This window comes from Chelonoidis abingdonii, chromosome 5, assembly GCF_003597395.2.
Source record: "Chelonoidis abingdonii isolate Lonesome George chromosome 5, CheloAbing_2.0, whole genome shotgun sequence".
In the NCBI taxonomy this organism is placed as follows: Eukaryota; Metazoa; Chordata; order Testudines; family Testudinidae; genus Chelonoidis; species Chelonoidis abingdonii.
The window spans coordinates 3,557,987-3,582,793 of NC_133773.1; the positions used below are offsets into that span (position 1 = coordinate 3,557,987).

General features: G+C 42.2%; 1 protein-coding gene across 3 annotated transcripts in view; it reads right to left on the reverse strand.

Moving 5' to 3' along the window:
* The window catches only part of WRN (WRN RecQ like helicase), a 102,578-nt gene that overhangs the window by 43,343 nt on the left and 34,428 nt on the right, over positions 1–24,807 (reverse strand). For 2 of the 3 annotated variants that reach the window (XM_075066040.1, XM_032769480.2), the window contains 12 exons: positions 23,042–23,156; positions 20,743–21,166; positions 19,919–19,999; positions 18,406–18,550; positions 17,482–17,557; positions 15,942–16,009; positions 15,620–15,728; positions 13,463–13,531; positions 8,462–8,544; positions 6,459–6,565; positions 5,014–5,201; positions 2,828–3,002 (listed from right to left, as the gene is read on the reverse strand). In XM_075066040.1, the coding sequence (XP_074922141.1) occupies positions 2,828–3,002; positions 5,014–5,201; positions 6,459–6,565; positions 8,462–8,544; positions 13,463–13,531; positions 15,620–15,728; positions 15,942–16,009; positions 17,482–17,557; positions 18,406–18,550; positions 19,919–19,999; positions 20,743–21,166; positions 23,042–23,156 (1,640 nt within the window). The remainder of the gene's footprint in view (positions 1–2,827; positions 3,003–5,013; positions 5,202–6,458; positions 6,566–8,461; positions 8,545–13,462; positions 13,532–15,619; positions 15,729–15,941; positions 16,010–17,481; positions 17,558–18,405; positions 18,551–19,918; positions 20,000–20,742; positions 21,167–23,041; positions 23,157–24,807) is intronic. The other variant, XM_075066041.1, reaches the window with a different exon arrangement.

Consider the following 24,807-nt stretch of genomic DNA (forward strand, 5'->3'; position numbering starts at 1 on the left):
GGGGTGGGCATCTGGGTGCAGCTAGTTGGCAGTCAGTGGTGTGGGGGTCTGGATACGGGTGCTTAGGGGGTGGGCATCAGGGTGGGGGTTTGAGTGCAGGGAGCTCAGTTGGGCTTGGTGGGGTGGGCATCTGGGTGCAGCTAGTTGGCAGTCAGTGGTGTGGGGGTCTGGATACGGGTGCTTAGGGGGTGGGCATCAGGGTGGGGGTTTGAGTGCAGGGAGCTCAGTTGGGGTGGTTGGGGTGCAAGTGTGGGGGCTCCAGATGCAGGGGATGAGGTTCAATGGAGGTGAGGTTTGGGGTTGGAGGACTAGGGTGGTTCTGGACGTACTGGGTGAGGTTTGGCAGGGATGTCTGGGTATGAGAGGTTTGGATGCATGCGGGTTGGGTGCATGGGGGAGCAGCTCCCCATGCAGTGACCCCTCCCCCCACATCTGAGGAGCGATGACAGGAGGAAGCAGGGGAAGATGTTGAGCTTCCTGAAGCTGAGGGAGGTTTCTGGGGGTGGGTCTCACATAGTCCCAGCCACTTGTTGCAAGGGAAGAGGAAGTCTCGTCCTCTCCTGCCTCCAGCCCAGCCAGGTCTAGCAGCTGATCTCGGCTCAGGGTAGGAGCCACTGGCTGGGGTGTCCCCAACCCCACAGTGATTTACTTCTCCGCCGGCTGCTCCAGGTGCCTGAAAAAATGTACCTGCACTGCTAGGGAGCAGTGTGTGACTGCTCTTGCAGCTTCCCTTTGCTTCCCTGTCAGAAAGTCATTTTTCTGTGGGGAAGCAAAGAAATCTGCGGGGGACATGAATTCTGCACATGCGCAGTGGCACAGAATTCCCCCAGGAGTAACTAATACATGTTTGCAAAGCTCTTTCAGATCAGAGACCTAATAAAAATGACCTACAACTTTATATTTTCCTCTAAGAGCGAAAGAGAGAATCATCGGGGCAAAGAGGTCAAAATACTAGAGGTCAATCTTTAAAAGCAGCAAGCTATAACTATTTCTTTGTGCATGTGCAATACAGCAGTGATTTCGTAAGCATAGTGAAAGCAAATTGATTGTTTATCACAGATTTCTGATCACTGTTGTACTAATTTAGATGTGATATACGGACTAAGGGTGTTAATATAAACCAGTTACTGTCTAACATTAAACAGTATTAAACAGGGTCCACGACTTGGAATGCAGAGACCTCAGCTTGCTTGACACCATGGCAAATAAACTATTAAAAAAATCTTTTAAACCTTTTATGAAAGAGACAGAAAAGGAAAAACAGTTAAAGCATTTGAAATATAAAGTATTAAATAAGGTTTTCATGTTAACATCTCGTTCCCTTTCCATTTAGCTGAAGACAGTTTTCAGAAGGAAAACACCCTCCTCCCCACACTGTTCGACAGTCTCTTCGATAGGATCAGAGGTAGCAATAACTGTACTTTTGGGGAAAAAAGAGACGTTAGTTCAGATAGGCTGATGATGTTGCTGTTACTGCTGTTGTAAAAATCTAATATTAGAAGGAACCTCCAGCCCTTCTTTGACAGTCTTAGATGGTATGAAAGATGGTAATAACTGCCATCCAAGGTGGTATTTGGGTTTCAGCAGGAGCTGGTGGGGTGGTGACGTCATCTGGTTCCCTCCCTCTCTGGCCCATTCCCATCAGGATCAGAATGAGGAAGGCCCAGGGTCCCAGGAAACAATGGGGGTGGCAGCCATGATGGTGAAGCTTGTTCCAGTAGCTTCTGTCTGTTTTTCTTTTGATTTTTCATACTTTCTCGACAAAAATCCCTCTTTCTTTTAAGGGCTCAAAAAGGGAGAAATGGGTGGAATAGCCCTTACCTTCACTATTTTATCTACCAATTAGGCCTAATGTTTGACACATCAGTTCTGACTCATTAACTCTCATCTCCACATCTCCTAAGAAGCATAATTTCAAGACAGTTTTTGAATCATATCAATATGCCTTTTTGTTTAGACCAATTCAGTTACTGTGTCTCCCTCTTACACTTTTTGCTCCATCAACATTTGTTATTCTAAGTTTTAGTAACATCTTATGAACTTTTACATACTTTTTACAATTGAGCCTATACTTTACCCAAATTGAGCTCAACTGTCATAACGGCACATAAACACAATAAATCACAGAAGTTCCATTCATTAACCCAGAACAGTTCATTAGAAATTTTCTACAGCCTCCTAATGATTTCCCATGACAACATGAAGATCTTATTCTTGCAGAAATACATGGCATTTAAGTGAAATAATATTCCACTTAGGGATTAGTCAAAACCTGAAGATATATTATTTTCAAAATAAGATAATGGATAGAAATGCATTTCCTGCTTTGCCTTTTTCCTAGAAAGACAAGAGAAAGAATATATGTGAATGAGGCCAAGCGTACACAGAGGAGCTTAGTATGGGGCCATTTAAAAATACAACATTTACCCACCAAGCAGCTCAAAAGTAGAACATTATAAAATGGTGGTATGGGGTACTCTTCATTCCCTGCGGCACTACTGTGATCTATGTGACAGAATGACTGCACGTCAGCAGTGAGAAAAGTCACTCCTAATTATACACTGTAGACTGGAAAGACTGAAGTATTTGAGGATGAAGTGTATGTTTAAGATATTTATAGAGAAAATGAGGTTAACATGAAGGTCAGAAATTATGTCACTGCAGACAGACTGTGGAAGCCAAAGAATAGTTTCTTGCCCATAATGTCAAAGGTACAAAGTAAATTTGAAAGAGAGACTGATATTTCAAAATTCTCTCACTCTGTACATGTCAACGGAATAACTAACCCATTTCCTACAGAACATCATCCTGTAGTACGAATTTATACCTGAATTTCATCTCTCATGAACCTGTGATGAACATCTTTTCTTGCTTTGATTCCCATGCCAGCATGGTATGTGCCACAGGACAAGTTTAATTTCATCAGCTCAGCAGCTACTTGTTCAGTGGTCTTCCTTGAAGGGCAATAAATGATAGTGGGTCCTTCAAACTCATATGTAGAGCTAAGGAAAATAATAAACAATAAATAAACATGCTGTAAATGCTAAGGAGGCCACTTGCGAACCACACATTCAACATCTGACTCAACAGACTAAGAGTTGTCAGGCTGTAGGTTTTGCAGCAAGTCTTCGTTATCCTGGGCATCAGCAGCTTCAAAATCTGCATTATTCTTCTCATTTATTTTTAGTATGTTCTCTCTAGGGGGCAGATATCTAGCTGATTTAAATTGTCATCACTCCATAGCCTTCCATGCAGCTACAATAGTTAACACCAGCTAAGGATCTCTTCCTGGATTCTTAGCCAGAGTAAGAATCTCGTCAGGTTCAAAAAAGATAACATCTCTTCCATTTCTATATTATTTGTTACCTGAAAGATTCTAAAGGTTTACCATATATTGCTGCCTCATTATAACTCTCCTGGGTGATGTTCTGACTAGTGCACTTCTTGTGTGAATCACAGTACTAGTTTCAGCAAAAACAATGAGGAGTTCTTGTGGAACCTTAGAGGCTAACAAATTCATTTGGGCATAAGGTTTTCATAGGCTAAAACCCACTTCATTGGATGTATGGAGTGGAAAATACAGTAAGGTATAAATATACAGCATATGAAAAGATGAGAGTTGCCTTACCAAGTGTGTGTGTGCAGGAGGGTGGGGAGATGTCAGTGCTACTCCCATCTTTTCATATGCTGCGTATTTATACCCTACTGTATTTTCCACTCCATGCATCTAATGAAGTGTGTTTTAGCCCACAAAAGCTTTTGCCCAAATAAATTTGTTAGTCTCTAAGGTGCCACAAGGACTCCTCGTTATTTTTGCTGATACAGACTAACACGGCCACCACTCTGTAACCTACTACTATTTTCAGATACACTTGCTGTGATTGAGGGTGCCAAACATTTTTAAAAAGAGACAAAAAAACTTATGAAAATCTTTTCTCCCTGGCAGGCAGCCTGTGGCCCACCTTCCTCAATTCATTCCCCTTCTCTACAACAGGCATGCTCCCCGCCCCCAATCTCCTTCTACACGTACACCTCCTCACTTCAACCCACCCAGGCTGGCACCCTCCTGCCCGCAACCCCCAGCTATACACACAAAGCCTCGCTCCAACCCGCCCAGCCTGCAACCTCCTGCCCACAATCCCCAGCTATACACACACAACCCCTCGCTCCAACCTGCCCAGCCTGGCATCCTTCTCTTCCCCCCCTGCACACATTCTCATTCCAACCCACTCAGGCTGCCACCCTTCACCCCACATCTTCTCAGATCAACAGCTCTCACATTTTGTTTCCCTCCTTTCCAGCCACGCTGCCTTTGTAAACAAAATCAAACCCTCCCCTGAAAAGAAAAGTACAATAAACAAACAGACATAGCAGACACAAATAGCCATATGTTACCCATATGAATGGAACCACAACACAACAGTAGTGACCCATCAGCAACTGCAGAGACTGCCATCGAAACCCAACCTTCTCCCGCCCACCCTACATACATATCATGCTTTCATTTTGGTATTTGTGTACTTATAAGTCAATAAAAAAAGGGAAGAGATGGTCTGTGCCAGTCTACCTGTAAGGAAACACATTTGGGATTTTTCATTTGCAGCCAGGCAAATGGAAACGTAATGCTAGAAATCAAAAATCTGAATTTGAATTTGTGCATAATTCTTACTCTTATTTTTCACATAATATGGTTTAGAATGTAATCCACTGTACAGCTAAATATTACCATTTGCATTGCACTGGACACTGTACAAACATAGCAAGAGACTATCCATGCCCTGTAGAACTTATTAAATGGATAACACAAATGGCGGGAGAGGAAGAAAGGCGGAGACATGAAATGATTTGCCCAAGATCACCCAGCAGTTCAGCAGCAGAACCAGGAAGAGAACCTAGTCCAGTCCAAGTCCACTGTTTTATTCTTGTTTTTGACCCCCAGCCTGGCACACCTTTGATAATATCTGAGATACAACAGCAGCAGCTGATAGAACAAGCAAGCTAGTAAGGCCTCACCTTTCCTTTTTAATAAGGAACTGTTTTAAATCCTGAAAGATACGTCCAGTTTTCCGTCCAACTTCTAAATATAGGTTAGGTCGGTCAAAACTAGTACATGTGACCTGAGGGTTCTTTAGGTTTAGACAGCGCACTATATCTTCTCTAACTGAAGGGCTCGCTGTTGCTGTTAAAGCAACAACAGGAACCTGAAATGAAAAGCAGAGAGAAATGATGGAAAGAAAGAAACAAAAACTGAGACCCATAATTCTTGCAGTTTTTATATTTTTTTATTTTATTATTGTGATTCAAAGTTAAGGAAAAAATGGGATGAGACTAGATATCCTGATCTGCTTACAGTCCCTGGAAAATTTAATGCTTCTGAAGAATAGAGACAACATTATACTTCCCAGAGCCTTTTATTGTCACAAGGAAATACATTTTAGCAATCCTTCCATAAAAGTAAATGGACATTCACCTGTCTACATGGGGGAAAACAGAAATGATATTGAAACATATTTTTTCAAACTGGATTTGGACAATCTTCTTTACATTACAGTTTCTTCAACAGGATTACACAAATTTTCAAATATGGGTGCCTAAAGTTAGGTACCTTAGGACAAAATCTTCAGAAATAGGTGCCAAAAGTTAGGCCCCTACATCCATATTTCAGCCACCTACGGTTAGGATTTTCAAAGATGCCTACGTGACCAGAAGTCAATGAGATCTGCGCTTCTAAGTCAGTGGGGTGCTTTTCAAAATCCCACCCATAGGCTCCTGAATCTATATTTAGACACCTAAATTGACACTCCTATTTTTGAAAAATTTTGGTGCTTAATCTGTGTTTTATCACCTAAATAAATGGCCTAATTTTCAAAAGTACCAGAACTCAGGATACACAAATTTGGAAGTATGGTGCCATAATGAATATGATATTTTAAGTCTACCATCTGAGTGAAAAAAAACTAATCCTGCTTGAATGCTGGGAGCCCATGTATATACCTATACAGACCAATATTTTCTCCATGACTAAAATGTGTCCTTTTCCAAAAGAGTTACAAAAACATCACTAAGGGTCTGCATATTGACAGCCAGTCACTGCATTAATATAAAATGAGAATACATTATAAATCAAGTTCTTCCATCAGATGCACACAAACACTTCCATCTCCTTTGAACTGAAATAGGACACGTAGGTGCATATATCTGAAAGCATATCTCAGCACTGTGAAGGCTTGAAAAGTAGCCACCCTAATTTACATGGCACAGGAGTATTTCAGGGCACACAATATATCTGGTGTGCATTCTGGTTTTATTCAAATTTCTCAGTGCTTCAAGCATGTCTAAAGAATAGCAGTGTCAGGAAAAAAAATCATGACCGTACCAGAAAAATTTACTTTTAAAATATAAATTTACAACATCCTTTTTTATCTTATTTACAAAAGACCTACACCCTGGAGCCTCACCAAAGGGAGCATTTTCTTTAACGAACCCAAAGTCCTAAATGAATTTCTGAAGTCATGCCCCCATTCTGAAATACAATGAGCCTCATCGACCGCTATCAGCGTGATACCTGGGGTTGGAAAAAAACACACACACAAAAAATGAACACACAAGTTATATAATATTACACTGAGTTAGGAAAGGACACAACATGCTCTAGAAAATAAAAACCTCATTTACTGAAGTTAAACTTTACAGAGAAGTCTGATCAGCCCTCGGATACTATGCAGATGGGAGCCCTGATAATTCCAGAGAAAGGTACAATTAGTTTGTGTGGGTTTCTAAAATGGCTTCTAGCATAATGACCAGTGGAAATCCATTTTCACATTGACCTCTTTTCATACAAAGCCATGAAGGATTTCGCAGACCTTCCCCCCCGCTCCATTTTTCCCTTCACTATATCCCTGGCCTTCAAGCCCACTGCTCATAAGATGTGTGTCACATCAGCTCCCCACTTCTACACAGCAAGGCATGCTTACTCTCTCCTTTGGTACTATCAATTTTGTTTCCTTGGTAGTGAAATAACGCCTGAGAGTTCCAGGATTTCTCCAATCCTCTTAAGAGGTCATGTGATTATAGGTAAATCTGATGAGAGAGGAACTTCTAAAGCAACTCTTCATACTAACACATGCATCATATATTACGGTTTGAACTATCACTCTATCTCTGCAACCAGTGCTTTTATCAGCCGGTTATATAAAAGACTCTGCAATTTAAGGGCTGTGTCCTGGAGGTACCAAGCACACTCAAATCCTATTGACTCCAATGGCTTTCAAGAAGCTCGTTGCATCTCACAGCACTGCGCACTAAATTGGTGAAATCACAAAAATTGTTTGAAGTTTGAATTATTTTGAGTTGTCCTGATGGTCACTTGGAGTATTAGCTGCATTAGTGTGTTTAGTAAGAAAAATAGTTTCTTAGCCACAATACTTGTACTGCATGCATTTATCAAGTGTAATATTCTGAAAAATTAGAATGTTAATCTATGCTTATTATTTTTAATTTTTGAAGATACTTCTGAGAATGCTGAGTGCATGTTCTGAAGAGCCTACACTGATCCCTCTATTATCCCTGTTCTTAGTAGCTGATATTTCATGCAGAATGAACATTATGTGCCCTCTCTATACAGGGGAGTCGCATCTTACAAGGGGGTTAGGTTCTGAAGTCAGCGCGTAAGGTGAAAATCGCGTTTAGTCAAACGCTCATTGAGTGGAATGGCAGGCAGAATCGCCCACACTACAGGCACAGCATTTAAATTGTTATTTTTCTCTTTTTTGTTTTGCCAAGCGCGTATAGTTAAAATCACGTAAGTTAAATGTGCCTATGATGCAGCTCCACTGTATCTGTATCTATATATAGTAATTATCTTAATGTTATTGCAACAGAGTCTGACGACACCCATCGGTGGGGATTGCCATACTGGACTCTGAACTTGCTGTTAGTTTTGAGAAACAGTGCTGAAAAATTCTCAAAACAGGGTATATTAAACAAATTCAGAGAAAAAAAATATTAACACACATCACTGGTAGGATCTTTGAATAAATCCAACGTAATCCAATTCCTACCCCTAAAGGGATTCTGCACCAAAAAATTAAAAAAATTCTACTCACAATATTTTAAAATTCTGCAAAATACTGCTCCGGCTGTCAGCCCCGTGCAGGGCAAGTGTGGCTAGGCCTGTCAGCCCTGGGGCGGCTAGGGCTCCTGCTGTCAATCCCACACCTGGTGAGGCTTGGGCTGTCAACGGGAGCCCCAGCATGCACAGGGCAGACAGTGGGAACCTTGCTATGTGCGGGGCTGAAATCTGTGATTTTCATCAACAGGAATTTTGATGGAAATCACAAATTCTGCGTGAAAAAATAAAATTCTGCAGGCAACAGTAATTCTGTGCAGATTGTTTTGTGGCACAGAATTCCCCCAGAAGTAAATTCCCCACAGCTCCCAAAATTAACCTACCACAACATACCAATAGTTTGGTCAAGTTCCTGAAGTAGCGATAAGTTCCCCGAGCAGAACTCTGGAGTTATATACACAACTCTATAGTGGCCCCTACAAAATTGGGAAAATACATTGTCATATGCAGCAAATGAAAGAGATCCCAAACAATTCATTCAACTGAAATGAAAGAGTGCATCAGATAAGATGAAGGTGGGGACAATACAGACAGGTTGTGAACAGGGAACATGAGAGGAAACGAATGATGCAGAGAGAGAGTAGAGAGAATGGAAACAAAAGAGAGAAGGCAGGAAGAGAAAGAGGAAAGGAATTTCTTAGATTTTAAGGCCAAAAGGGGCTAATATGACCATCTAGTCTGATCTCCTGCACACCTCTGGCCAGAGAATCGCACTCAGAGATTCCCACATTCAGCTCAATAACCTGTGGCTGAGTTAAAGAGGTAGAAAGAGGTATCCAAACTTCACTTAAAGACTCCAAAGGGGAAAAGAAGATAAGCTCAAATCTTAAATAAAACAGAACAGTAATACTGAAAGGGAAATAGACCAAAAGACAAAGGAAAAGTCAGTCATAGGCTGTGCAGGAAGCAATGCATAAACTCAGAAGAAACCTCTGCCACTCAGCAGAGGTGAGAAACTGGCAGCATTACTCTCCAAAGGGTCTGAACTTTGACGGGAGGACTCCTGCCTCACACTGAGAAAGCAGGACGATCAGCGAGTTATCTTAAGTGCCTATACACAAATGCAAGAAGCCTGGGAAACAAGCAGGGAAAACTGGAAGTCCTGGCACAGTCAAGGAATTATGATATGATTGGAAAAACAGAGATTTGGTGGGATAACTCACATGACTGGAATACTGTCATGGATGGATATAAACTGTTCAGGAAGGAGAGACAGGGCAGAAAAGGTGGGGCAGTTGCATTGTATGTAAGAGACCAGTATGACTGCTCAAAGTTCCTGTATGAAACTGCAGGAAAAACCTGAGAGAGTCTCTGAATTAAGTTCAGAAGTGAGAGCAACAAGAGTGATGTCGAGGTGGGAGTCTGCTATGGACCACCAGACCAGGATGAGGCGGACAAGGCTTTCTTCTGGCAACTAACAGAAGTTGCTAGCTCACAGACCCTGGTTATCATGGAGGACTTCAATCACCCCAATATCTGCTGGGAGAACAATACAGCAGTGCACAGACAAAGCAGGAAGCTTTTGGAAAGTGTAGGGAACAATTTCCTGGTGCAAGTGCTGGAGAAACCAACTAGGGGCAGAGCTCTTCTTGACCTGCTGCTCACAAACAGGGAAGAATTAGTAGGGGAAGCAAAACTGGATGGGAACCTGGGAGGCAGTGACCATAAGATGGTCGAGTTCAGGATCCTGACACAAGGAAGAAAGGAGAGCAGCAGAATATGGACCCTGGACTTCAGAAAAACAGACTGTGACTCCCTCAGGGAGCTGATGGGCAGGATCCCTTGGGAGAATAACATGAGGGGGAAAGGAGTCCAGGACAGCTGGCTGTATTTTAAAGAAGCCTTATTGAGGTTGCAGGAATAAACCATCCCAATGTGTAGGAAGAATAGTAAATATGGTAGGCGACCAACTTGGCTTAACAGTGAAATCTTTGCTATCTTAAACACAAAAAAGAAGCTTACGAGAAGTGGAAGATTGGACAAATGACCAGGGAGGAGTACAAAAATATTGCTCAGGCATGCCGGAGTGAAATCAGGAAGGCCAAATCACACTTAGAGTTGCAGCTAGCAAGCGATGTTAAGAGCAACAAGAAGGGTTTCTACAGGTATGTTAGCAACAAGAAGGTGGTCAGGGAAAGTGTGGACCCCTTACTAATGGAGGAGGCAAACTAGAGACAGAGGATGTGGAAAAGCTAATGCACTCAATGATTTTTTTGCCTCTGTCTTCACAAACAAGGTCAGCTCCCTGACTATTGCATTGGGCAGCACAGCATGGGGAGGAGGTGACCAGCCCTCTGTGGAGAAAGAAGTGGTTCAGGACTATTTAGAAAAGCTGGGTGAGCACAAGTCCATGGGGCCGGATGCGCTGCATCCGAGGGTGCTAAAGGAGTTGGCAGATATGACTGCAGAGACATTGGCCATTATCTTTGGGGCAACTGGGGGAGGCAATGGCAATTGGGGGAGGTCCCGGATGACTGGAAAAAGGCTAATGTAGTGCCCATCTTTAAAAAAGGGAAGGAAGGGGATCCAGGGAACTACAGGCCAGTCAGCCTCACCTCAGTCCCTGGAAAAATCATGGAGCAGGTCCTCAAGGAATCAATTTTGAAGCACTTCGAGGAGAGGAAAGTGATCAGGAAAAGTCAGCATGGATTCACCAAGGGCAAGTCATACCTGATTAACCTAATTGCCTTCTATGATGAGATAACTTGGTCTGTGAATGAGGGGAAAGCAATGGACATGTTATTCCTTGACTTTAGCAAAGCTTTTGATACAGTCTCCCACAGTATTCTTGCCAGCAAGTTAAAGAAGTATGGGCTGGATGAATGGACTATAAGGTGGATAAAAAACTGGTTAGATCATCAGGCTCAATAGGTAGTGATCAATGGATCCATGTCTAGTTGGCAGCCGGTATCAAGCAGAATGCCTTAAGGGTCAGTGCTGGGGCCAGTTTTGTTCAATATCTTCATTAATGATCTGGAGGATGGCATGAACTAAACTCTCAGCAAGTTCGCAGACGACACTGAACTGGAAGAAGTGGTAGATACGCTGGAGGGTAGGGATAGGATACAAGAGGTTCAACAAGGACAAGTGCAGAAACCCATGCAATGCTACAGACTAGGGACCAAGTGGCTAGGCAGCAGTTCTGCAGAAAAGGACCTAACGGCTATAGTGGATGAGAATCTGGATATGAGTCAACAGTGTGCCCTTGTTGCCAAGAAGGAACATTTTGGGCTGTATGAATAGGAGCATTGCCAGCAGATCAAGGGATGTGATCATTCCCCTCTATTCAGCACTGGTAAGGCCTCATCTGGAGTACTATGTTCAGTTTTGGGCCCCACACTACAAAAAGGATGTGGAAAAATTAGAAAAAGTCCAACAGAGGGCAACAAAAATAATTAGCGGACTGGAGCACATGACTTATAAAGAGAGGTTGAGGGGACTGGGATTATTTAGTCTGCAGAAGAAAAGAGTGAGGGGGAGATTTGATAGCTGCTTTCAACTACCTGAAGGGGGGGTTCCAAGGAGGATGGAGCTACGCTGTCCTCAGTGGTGGCAGATGACAGAACAAGGAGTAATGGTCTCAAGTTGCAGTGGGGGAGGTTTAGGTTGGATATTAGGAAACACTATTTCACTAGGAGGGGTGGTGAAGCACTGGAATGCGTTACCTAGGGAGGTGGTGGAATCTCCTTTCTTAGAGGTTTTTAAGGTCAGGCTTGACAAAGTCCTGGCTGGGATGATTTAGTTGGCGATTGGTCCTGCTTTGAGCAGGGGGTTGGACTAGATGACCTCCTGAGGTCCCTTCCAACCCCGATATTCTATGACCTCACTGAGCACGCTGTATCCTCACCCGGTTCCTATATGCTGACTGGACTACATGTGTGCCATCCCGGGGTGCCAGGGCTGAGCAATCCCTTCCCTGCCACAGGGAGTCGCAATTGCCAGAGCTGCTGTGGCATTGTCTGCCAGGACTTGGAGAGCAAGGTCCTTCAGCTCGAGGAGAGATGCCTTGAAGGCCAGATTAATTGTTCTTGTTCTCCCAGGTTCTCCTGATCATTGAGAGCCCATAGGTTCATGGATCTTATCAGAGCGGGAGACCAGGGCCTTCTGTGTAGTGACCTGGTCATGGCATGGCTCCCACTGAGGTTGTGACAGGGAAGGCTCACCATGCCAAGCACAGACCCAAAGTTGATGCATGTCTGGAGAGGATTCCAGGGTTGTGGGGTCACATCACACTCAGGTGAAGATGAGCAATGTTTCTTTGGCACGGAAACCCTGAAATGTCTTTACCTTGAGAAAGACAGCTCCCAGATGGGGCAGCCAGGCTGACGCAGCAGCACGAGCTGACGCAGAGCAGTCAGACTCAGACTGTCTATGTCAGGGGAGCCTCAGGGCTGACAGTTCCTCTTTTTCTCCCACTCTAGTTCCAAGGGGGAGGGCCAGTCCCACTATCCTCCCTCTGAATGGCACTCAGGCCTACCGTGACAGCAAGGGAGCTGGCTTCAGCAGAGCTGAAGTGGTTGATGAAGTGGTCAGTCTTGGGGACTGAAAGCAACTACCATGAGCTTCCCTGCTTTTAGTACCAGAGACTCAGGACCACAAGGTAGAATTCCCTGCTCACCAGGCACGAAGGGATTTTGTCTCAGAACAGGCTCAGACAGACAACCCACATCTAGGGCAGAGCTGCTGCTCAGAATCCAACACTACCCATCAGACCACTCCACAAGCGCTTCAGGCAGCTGCTGTAGTACATCAGGTCCTGGCAGAGAGGGATAGGCAACCCGAGTTTCTATTGAGGCAGGGCCTTCACCTTGTGAGTCCATCCCTAATAGTCACTAATTCATCACACGAAGGGTCAGGTTTAAACCCTGAGGCCTTTGCCTCAGCCACGAGGTGGAAAAATGTGATCAGAGCCACAGGGACAGCCAGCAATAAAGGAAACTAAAGTCTGCCAATAAAGCAGAGAAAACTATCAAACACTAACTAAGTAATGATCTATCCTAACCACTAAGAGCTAGAGGCAAAGTCTGACAGAAAAAAGAGCGCAGGGAGCAGGGGAAATACCATTGCCTTCCGACTCCCTGCCACAGGCAGTAAGAGTTGTGGTCACATTCCCACATGCCCTCCCATTGGGGGTAAAGGGCCCAACAGACTCTGCTGGCCAAAAGGCCCACACCACAAATCAACACTTGAAGAAAAATTCATACTTATTTCATGGCTCATTAACATGAGCACAACTTAAGAAAATTCAGGAAAATTCTTTTAAATTCTTTCCAGCAATTTAAATATCTGTATTCAGAACATGTGAGTCGAGAGATCAAAAAGTAACGAACTTACGCTCTGATGTCCCCTATCACATTTCTTGACTGAGCTGATCCAAGCAAGCAAGCTGCAATGCCTGACATTCTGTATGAAGAAAGCACAAGCAAGATAGGGTTCATTCATGTGAATGTGTTTCTTGTCTCTTAGCCAGTTTAGGATCGATGACAGTGTTTTGCCTCCCACCTCATGACTAGCCTCTTGTGAGGGACCTTATCAAAGGCTATTTGAAAGTCTAAATACATGTCAACCAGCTCTCATTTAACTCTACTTTACAGACCTATGCAGAGAATTCTAACGGATTAATGAGACTTAACTTTCCTTTGCAGAAACCATACTGGTTAGACCCTATCATACCATGATCTTCCAGGCATTTTACTATTCTATTTAATTATTGTATCAGCCAATATACCAGATGCAGATACAAGGCTTATTGGTCTATAATTACTTGAATCACCTCCAGATCCTTAAAAAATATACAGGTACAAAATTTGCTCCCATCCAGTAAAGTAGCTGTTTTTAACAAGCAATTCAGTATTTTTGCACCTTCATACTCAATCTCTTTCAGAACTCTTGGATGGACATCACCTGAGCCTGGTGATTTATTCCTTTTTAAATTATCCATTTGTTCCAGCTCTGGAACATGGACCTCATCCAAACTGACAGCTGAATTAGTGGGTGTCTTAGGCTGCAGAGATCAAATCTCTTCAGTGTCCAAAATTAATGAGCCAGTGGGCAGGTGGTGAATAAACAGACACTCAGATTACATTGATGGGAGCAGTATAAACATATAGATAACAGGTTAAATACACATAATCTGGCCAGTATTTGTCCCTAGGTCCTTGTGGGCAGCAAAATTAGTTTGTCCAGCCACTCAACTGCATCATAGCCCCTCATCTACATAATACTATGGTTTGCAGCAGAAAACAGCAAATATAAAGAAAGTCCTTAATACAAAAATTCCATCTTTGGGAAAGGCTTTTTCTGTGTCTAGTTTGCACAGGGTGGAAGAGACTGAGTCAGTGTAATTCTCCTTGAGAGTACGTCTCAGTAATTGAGGAGAAATAATGGCATATGTTTTGTAGTTATATAAAAAACAAGCAATATATATCCAGAAAATTCAACATTAATATTATAGACTTTAAAGGCACAATGGACTATTGTGATCATTGGGTCTGACCTCCCCTATAGCATGGGCCAGAAAATTTCACCCAGTGATTCTTAAACCTGGCCAATAGAATTTTCAGAAAGACACTGCATCTTGATTGAAAGACTTCAAGCGATGGAGAAGCCATCACATCCTATGTAAGTTGCCCCAGTGGTTAATTACCCTCCTGGTTAAAAAACTGTGCTTTAACTGAAGCCTGAATTTGTCCAGCTTCAGCTTCCAACAATTTCTGGCTCAGGATCTGAGGAATCCCTCATGCACTGTTCTAGCAGATGCCATTTTAAGAGAGATTCCCTTGACTTTCTGGTAAAACAGGAGCTGAAGACTGAATAGCAAGGGGGTCCCATGAAATCCCCTCAAGCACAAATGACATCTGCAGCGGCCATCAGTCCAGGGAATCAGCCCATGACCAGAAGGGCAGAGTTTGAACCCCAAGTGCTTAGTATCCGCCATAAGGGCAGGAAGGCGGGAACATCTGAGGAAAAAGACTCATTGGACAAAAAAAAAAGGGGACCAGGAGCTGCCAAATGAGTAGAACTACTGTTAAACTAATTAACTATAACCAAATCTTTAATGTTAATAATGTATTATTTACAAGACGTTCTCTAATTATTTACTAGCAGGGAAGACTCTGGTGAGTTCTGACTGCCACAGGGGGCAGGAGGGAACAGAGATGGATGCAGCCACAGTGCTCTTTATTCCCAAGGGTGAAATGGTGAGAGCGAAGGCAAGAAGGATGTGTTGGATCCTCCATCGCCTGACGTCTTTAAATCACAATTGGATGTTTCCTTCTTAAAGATCTGCTCTAGCTCAACTAGAAGTCATTGGGCTGTATGCTGGAATCACTGGGTGAGGTTTTCTGGCCTGTGGTATGCAGGGGGGTCAGACGAGATGGGCCTACCAGTGAGTGTCAAAAATGCAGCCGTTTGAACCAACAAATGACAGATGCAGCATCTGTGGGTTTCTGTAGGGACAAGGCACCTGCCTCCTACAGTTATATTACTTACTCAAGCTGCAGCACTTGGTCCTCCATCAAAGAAATAAGAGGAGAGATGACTATTCCTGTACCGCCTGTGTAAATGGGTGGAAACTGGAAGCACAAGCTCTTCCCATATCCTTAAAAAGAAAACATACCTCTAACAACAGAAGTATTAAATACCTGAAACTCTAATTCCTCCCTAAAGCCTCATTTCGTGTCTCATTTTCCCCATTACTATACTTCCTAACACTCAATTGATCCATGCAAGACAATTTTTAGACCATGTTCCTTGCACAGCAGTCATAAGCGAAGCTTACATATGTTCCTTTGAACATAAGGTTTGTACTTACCAGTTGCCATGACAACGAGATTATCTCTTCTGTCTTGTAACACAGAAGAGATTACTTTCCACTGGACCCTTGAAATTAAATACATATTAATTATTTGCCTATAACAAACTGTATCTTGCACTACTGTACAACATATCTGGCATCCACATGTGTAACATCAGAATTTAAGTAAAACTGTCAGTTCAATAAAACCACAGTTGAAACCACCTTAGTATTCTAGGTGTGCTCCCTCTCCACACACACTTACAGCCAAACTGTGGTTGTTTTTTCCTCCTACAAGAAGTCCCACTGAAGTCAGATTGGGACTACGTGTATGAGTAAGGCAAGCAGGATTTGCCTCAATCATTAGGTGGGGTTGCTCCTGCTTTGAGCAGGGGGTTGGACTAGATGACCTCCTAAGATCCCTTCCAACCTAATCTTCTGTGATTCTATGATTAATGGAACACTACAAATGCAGTAGATGCCTAGTATGTTATTAAAAGCTGATCTTCAAATAGGTTTATTGATTATTTTCACCAAAAAAGGCAGAGAAATGCTATACTGCTGCCAAACACAGCTTTAATCCTTTTTGTGTGCAACTAAAGATAGGGTATCAATGCAAATAAAATTGAGAAAAATCCAAATGTGCCTTATTGTGTCTCAGAATTTACCAAGTTGGTTCTTCCCCAAAATAATTTTTCATAAAATTTACTCCATGAGCATTGCAAGCCATATGGCATTTTAAGCAATATTTTATCCTATTTATATTGAAAATAAGACCATATAATGATCTAACACTGATAAATTTTAGATGTGTTGCAGTGCACAGAAGTCATACACATTACCGGAGAGACAAGGTGGATGAGGGAATATATTTTCTTGGTCTAACAGAAGATATTACCTCACCCATATCTAATATCCTGAGCCCAACACAGCTACAGCAACATGGAAATATGCACATTATTGCTCCTAGGTTACCAAGTAGTTGCTACAGACGGTTAAATTACTACATAATATTGTAGGCAATTTGTTATATGATGTATATAAACCAATACTGCATATCGGTTTCGAGGCCTTAGAAATCTATTCTCTGCAGCCTAGCACTGTTTGTAGAGCTATCTGTTTATCACTGCCCTTTGTGCATTACCACACTCTGTTCTTCCATACTATGTGTCTAACAGACAAATGCAAAAGTTAACCATCTCAGTTATGAAGTTTACTGTGACAAGAGTTAGTAATTTAAATTTTTTGCTGTTTGAAATATTTTGAGGTATCTACAATGCCTTTGTTATTTTAGTGTATCACCTTAATTACCCAGGCCTGCTAAGATAAGTGACAAGAACATGGATGTCTACTCTATAAGCGCTTTGATACAAGTAACTCACTATGAGATTTACTTTGACAGCTCCTCAAGGCAAGAGTTGTGCCTTTTTTCTGCATCTTCTACAACACTAAGCTTACTGTTGGTGCTTATCACAAGCAACAACAGAAAATCATTCTAAATTAAACAAAAGATAGGAACTGGACACATACATTATATGATAATTGATAACGCACTTACGGTTTAAAACTAGAATGCCCAAAATATGTCTTTAAGCACGTGACTTCTATTTCATTAGGTACAGGCAACAAAGGATCTGATGGAAAAACAATGCATGCATATTTAGCTTTATTAGAAGTGAAAAGCCATGGACTGAAAGAGATTAGGAAGCTCATTGCTATTCATTTCCTGGGCCCTGGATTCACACAGCTCTAACATGAAAGTCTAGCAAACTTGCAAAACACTGTTAGGAATAAAACCATGAATCTCTTTCTTCATGCCAAGTTGGTAAGATTACTTTTCTCAATCTATATAACCCTATGAAACACTAGCAACCAATAACCTTAGCATATTCTTGCTAATTTCTATTTGTAACATGTCAGTTAAATATAACTCCTTGGAAATGGCTGGGGTGGAGTCAGGTAGTTAATCTGGAGACTGCCTAGCAGAAGGGAAGATTTCAGGGATCAAGGGTTGGGCAGGCCAGGACTCACTTCGGCAGCACTCCCCACGTGCCCTGTCTCCACATAACCAGTTCCCAACCATTGTGTCAAAATCAACAAGGAGACAGACCAGCCAGGGTCCACAGATGGAGTCTTCAGGGAGCTGTAAGGCGGATGTGATGAGAGGAAGACAGGCTGTGCATACGGCATCAGTTTGAGACAAACGATTCCCCATCCCATCTACCTTGTTCTGAATGTGTTTCCAGTTTTAGTTTAGAAGGAGTCACCTACACTTAGCCAAGGACAAAATTTGACTCCAAGGTATCTTTTGGTCTCATAAGTATCAGTGAGCACTACTTCAGAACATCAGCGTTTGCTTGGTGTCTCCATGAGCAGTAAACTAAACACAGGGCTTTACGCTACCTTCCGAGTCTGCTTCTGCACACAGTACAGAGTTATTGTCAACTTTCACTCATACTTCATAGTGTAATTCAGTATTTACCCCAACTCTCCTCTTCCTCCTCCTCAATGCCTTCATCTTCATCATCATCTGGACAAAGGTGTAATTTTGTGCCATCAGTTCTCTTGGTTTCAATGGAGACAGAGTCAGTTCGACTGACTTTAGAATTATCTACATCTTCTATAGACTGAAAATTGGAAGTAGAAAATTAACCCCTATTGCACAAAGGGGAAATAATAATGAACAAAACCTGCTATTCTGTTTGAACCAATCTTGCTCAAGGGCATGTGAATTCTACTCTAATTATGGCTTGGCTCAGATTCTTCAGCATAAGGCACAAAGATCAATCATGTGAGAAACTCCCATTATCAGAGGGCAACATACGTTCAAGTATGATTGTTTTATTAATTTAAATCCCACTAAATGTTACCTTTTATAAGAGGAGGTTACTTACCTTTAACTGGAGGTTCTTCAAGATATGGTCTCTATTTGTATTCCAATACCTGCCCTCCATCCCCTCCGCTGACGTACTCAGCGACGATTGGAATACATAGAGGGAACATCACTTGAAGAAATGGTTATTCTCATTTGCCAATTACATGACACTCTCTCCAATTCTTCCTCTGAGGCTGTCTTTCCAAATTTTAAAAACATCATGTTAAATAGCTTCTTTCGGGACATGTGATTAAACTGCTGGGCAACAGCTTTCATTTCCAATTCTCTCTTGTCCTTTGGGATTCTGTTTTGTGAATTTGATTGGGAGAGGTGGGAACTGAGGTTTTATGGAAAAACAGTCTTGTTCATTTCTAATGACTTGAAAAATAGATGGAGAAAGGATGCAGTTCCTGATGTGATGTGACGTTCAATGGGACAATATAAGAAAAGCTTGAGTATTTTAGTAGTACTTTACTACTAAAATATCTCGTCCTACTCACTCACTCATCAGCCAGCATTTCACACAGTAGAATGTAAACGAAGCTCACTCTGCCACATGTACATCACAGAAAAGAACAGAGTCGGGATAGATCGTGAAAGGACGATAGGTCCATCAATAGATATTAGCCAAGATGCTCAGGGATGCAACCCCATGCTTTGAGGGTCTCTAAACCTCTGACTGCCAGAAGCTGGGACTGCATGACAGAGGATGGATCACTAGATAGTTGCCATGTTTTGGCCACTCCCTCTGAAGCATCCGGCACTGGCCTCTGTCAGAAGACAGATACTGGGCTAGATGGACCTTTGGTCTGATCCAGTAGGGCCAATCTTATGTTCTTATCAGCAAAGTGCTGTTTAACTTTCGTTATGTGAGTAGTTCAATGGGATGGTTCATGGGCTTAATTTGAAGCCTGTGCCGTCAGTGCTTTGCTGGATTGGGGCCAGAGTGAGGGGGAGAGAATGAATATGACGGAATGATTTCCGATTTTTGTCAAAAATATTTAAAATATGCTGGAAACATCCCCACACTGTAATAAAGAGTCTCCTCCTCCTCTCTCTTACCCCAACCAAAGTGACTAGCAACTACCTCAATGAGGTAAACAAACATTATGGCACCTACTTTAAGCATCTCCATTTCCAGTTCTTCATCACTTTCAATGACACAACCAAGATTTTGTTCATTCTCTCTGGAATATGGTTCCTAAAGGAATATTTCAAAATAAGCCTTTATTTCACTGAAAGTCCACCACCCCTCTATTCCTCTACTAGACACATCATTTATATGCCATTCAAGGGTTAGTTGCAGATAACTCTTTGCTAATCTATGTAGCCTGGACCCTTCTCATAGTAAAACGTGTTTGGAAAAATTTCCGGCGAACACAGCAAATTTCCATAGAAGTTTAAAGATTCCATTTAACCTGAATACAGACAAACCACGCAAATGAAAAAAAAATAAAGTAAAATCAATTATAGAAACTAAAAGGAATCTAGCACCATAAAAGAGAAGTCTCTAAAAGGGCTGCAATTTATGAACTCTGTAGTCCAAATTGTACCCTGTGAGACACCTGCACATCTCCAGTGACTACAATGGGAACTGTGGAGGCGTGTCCAAGGACAGAATTTGGCCTGGTACCCCCTAAAATTCATATTGTAAACATACTATTCACAGCAGAGAGAGTGAATCTAGAGTTCATGTATGTAGAGAAGTAACAAGGACCTAAGTGGTAGCGGTGCTAAAGAGAGGCTCAGAGATCGACAGGTTTCCTGGATATTGGCCAGACTAAAGCTTTAAATTCAGCTTCAGGAAAGCAATTCAATATCCTTTCCTCTCTCACACATTAACTGTCACTCTGTGAGTGAACTCTTTAAAATCCCTTGGTAAATTAACAGTAAGATCACTTTTCCTGGTGATGTTCATCATTTGTATGGATTTTAATCCATTACCTCAGGCAAGGCAGCTTCATTTAGAATTTCTTCCTTAGCCTTAAGTTCCAACATTTGAAGTTCATATTCAGTAATGTCCAGTGACATTATGCAGTCTCTCTCTGTATTGTCCTTAGATCCTCTGTCTGCAGTTCCATCTTTCTGCTCAGACTTACTAAATTCCATTTCACTACCAGTCAGGTCTCTCTCATCGACACTCAGTAACATATCATCATCAATGTCATCATTTAAATCATCTTGAAGTCTTGTAGGAAATTCAGCTGTTTCGGCCTTTTCTTCTTCAACAACGGTAGATACAACTTCAGATTTCACTGGAGCCGCAACACAGCTGCTCCCCAGCTCCACTAGAGAGTTGGGTTCACCAAGCAACATGTTTCTTAAGGCACCTATACTTTCAGATACTCCACTTAATATTTCTACAGCTCTATTAGGGAAAAAAAGAGAGAATTAAATAAAGCTGTAAATAAATGTCATTATATATATCTTACCAGTGGCTTTTTAAAGGCAGTTCTTGCCCTTAATGATAATTTTAACATAATTCTAGCAAAATAATCCTCTCTATTTCCTCAAAACTTCATAGATGCAGCTTGGTTGTTCCCGCTGAAAAAAATCTTTACATACAAAACAAAATTTTCCTCAACCAAAAATCAATATACAATACCTCTATTCCTGGATGGAAAACAGTTTTCATCATGCAGTTATGCTGCTTAAATATATAAGCTCTGGGCACCAGAGGTTCCAACTCAGGCCATGCAGTGGTGAGAAGTAACAGGAAGGACAGTCACTCTGCCCATCCCTTTTATCCTCGCTGTGGAGCATGAGGAGGACAGGCGTCAGACATGAACCAACGGACACTGCTTGCAAGAATTCTCCAGTCTCAGGCACCTGAAGCACACCCATACCCACAACGGAATACCCACAGGAACCAGCACAAGAAGATCTGTCACTTTGGAAGTGCCTACACATCTATGAACAAATATTTTCAGCTCACAAATACAAAGTATCAATCATGAAGACTATTTTAGCCATGCTGGTGTACTGTGGGATCATCTCAGACTCAGCTGGAAATCAAGAAGTTGACGGGGTAAAGAAACTTTTGGATGCAAATTATTAGGTAGTTAGTAGTAGCAGTCGTCGTCGTCAGTTTTTTGTACTGGGTTTATAAGAGAACTGACTGATTATGGCCTCTCGACTCTCTCAAATATCATGTTGGGCCCTCAAGCTGAAGAGGCCGGACGTCCCTGTGATAGAGTATGAATGCGCAGATGACATTCTGCCCTACATCTTTTCCCATCAGGCCTAGATGGAACAATTTCTATCAAGCTATTAACAATCATATTTAAACAATGAACGGTAAGAAGGAACCTGCAACTAGTAATCAGCTACGTAAACTAAAACTTGTGTGAGACCATCTTTCCTAGGCAACAACCTATTCTGAGATGCAAAGAATTCCCAAACCCACTGAGAAGAGGTACATCCCACCTTGATTAGAAGGCTAGTTGCATTAAGTATCCAAAACTCATTGGCCACTTGAGCAATTGCTTAAGGTAGGTTTTGTCACAGTTCCAGGGCTCACAGGCTTCCCTTCAGATTATAAGGGTCCTATAGAACATGGCTGGCAGTGCCAAACCACCAATCCTCTGCTATTACACAAGGAAAATTTGCATCCTTGTATCTGTGAGTAGAAAAGTGAAGTTTTCTCATGGACTGAAGTTTCTTTAAGGCGGGGGGGGGGCATACACATTGTGAGGGGTGCCCCCACAAGCTCTCATGGGGTCAGCCAGCACTAACAAGACAGACCGCAAGACTTGCTCTGCCAGCTTAAAAAGAGAAAAACTGCCACAGGAAGGGTGGTGACAAGGGGAAGACTGTTATGCCTTGGATATAGCTGGCAACAGAGACAGTCACAGACTTTACCATCCCTGAGACTATATAGACCAGGTATAAAGTGAGGATTACCAAAAGGAGGAGATGGAGGCAGACCCTAACTCAGATTAAGGACACCAGAGCCGGCAGGTAAACCAAACCCTCTCCCAAGCCAGAAAGAGGGAAAGGATCTTTTTTTTGTTTATTTTGTTTGGAGAATCCCTTGTATGCCTTAAACCAGGAAAACACTCTTAGCAGCCCATATTGTGGTCTGGTGGGGACCACAGGAGGCCCTCACCCACCACAATTTACACATGGATCTGTAACTATCGATAGGGTGCACTGGATTCAATACCATTAGTACGGATGTAAGAACATACCACTGACAGGGACGTCAAAGATAAAGAGGAAGCAGATTTGAGCAACATCTAACCTCTGCATAATTTTAAGTTGTCCAAAAGTGCTGGGAAGACCATTAGCCAGCTCCACCATTTCTTCAGCTAATGAGGACAGTTGATTCTTGACTTCATTTGCCAACATCTCCCCATCTGAAAAACTCAATGTCAGTGAAGTTTCTTTACATATAACTCACCTCTCTTCTCTATTCATATGCAAATAAGCTTCTAGATCATTACTGACTCAAGAGAAACAGAGGTTGCTATAGTTAATTATAATTATAGTTAAAGTTAACAGCTTTGTCTAGTTCCCATTTTCAGAAGCAGCCTGACAATATGCTGCACAGTGAGGGGGAAGGGGAAAATGGGACTCAGCTGGGACAAACCATCCCTACCAGCACCATCCAGACCCAGAACTGCACAGAGGTTACCCCACCTCTTCCTAGCGGCACTAGGACTCATGCAACACTCCCTCCCCTGAGCCATGTCAAGCCAGGCCAAAGAGCCAAAGAAATTCAGCAGGAACAGACACAGAAGTAGCCTCCCAAGTATTACCAAAGGGACAAGCAGATACCAACATAGTCATCATACAGTCTTGACTCTAGACTTTCTCTGCCCTGTGCTGATCAGTTGCTTGTTTCACCCCCCTCACTCACAGACGCTTCACTTTGAGACAATGGGAGACACCGTGTCACAGCACTTTTGAGATGTCAGGCCACTAATGTATGTTCCTCCGCATGGAATTAGGAGTCTAGCTTCAAGCTCCTATTTTTTAAGAATCTGGACATAAGGCTTTTTGGGACAGGAAACTTGTTTCATTTTAACAAGTCTCAGCACATTTACATGCTACTGCGCTACAAACAAAGTGAACAGCCCACATATTTAGCCTAAATGTTCTTAGGCCCTAATCCTACAAAGACTTATGCAACTTTAAACATGAGTAGTTCCACTGACTTTAGTATCAAAAACTAAAAGATGTTTCATTTGTTAAAAGCTCATAATAAGTAAATGAGCAAACATGCAGCTGAATCATGCATAAGCTGCAAACATAGAGACACGGCTAAAAGAGGGCACAAAAATTAAGCCTTGTGATCAAGAAGGCAGCATTGCTGCTGCATGGTCATCACAGGGAAAATAAGGGTACAGCCTGCATAGAAAAAGAATAAAACCTTTTCCAGAGGGCTTTCCCTGGTCAAAAGCAACACTAAGATTTTTAACTTAATTCATTATTTCTGATGTGAAAATGGGAGATAAGCTCTTCTGAAAATCTGGGCACATATTTAGGTACCTAAATAGGAACTACTGGGTAACTCACTCTTTAGAAAATCTGGACAAGATCTCTAGCTCAGCAGAAATGAAGCAAACTCAAGAGAAATCAGCTGTGACATTTTCCATTAAATCTAATAACGTATCTATCAAAAAAAAAAAAAAATCAAACACTGTGTGCCCACAGGACAAAGCCAAAGTTTACAGTTTGCTGGTATTCCATGGGATATTTACATCTCCTGAGCTATGAGGAAAAAAAGACCAGCTCTAGCAGATCTCTCACTCCATGGCAGGATGAGAAGCAGAAGACACTATGGTATTTCCATCTCTCTCACAAATGCATGAGATGGCACTGAACATGCTGTAATTCACAAGGTGGCCAATAGTTTATTCAAGCATCTGACCCTGTTACAGCGTGGAATAACAAAAGTAAGAGTTAGATCCCTTACAAGCCCCCTCATAAAACTTGGCCATACACCACAGAACGATGTGACTGTGCTCCCATATCACTTACTGCCCTTTATGAAAAACACTCAGA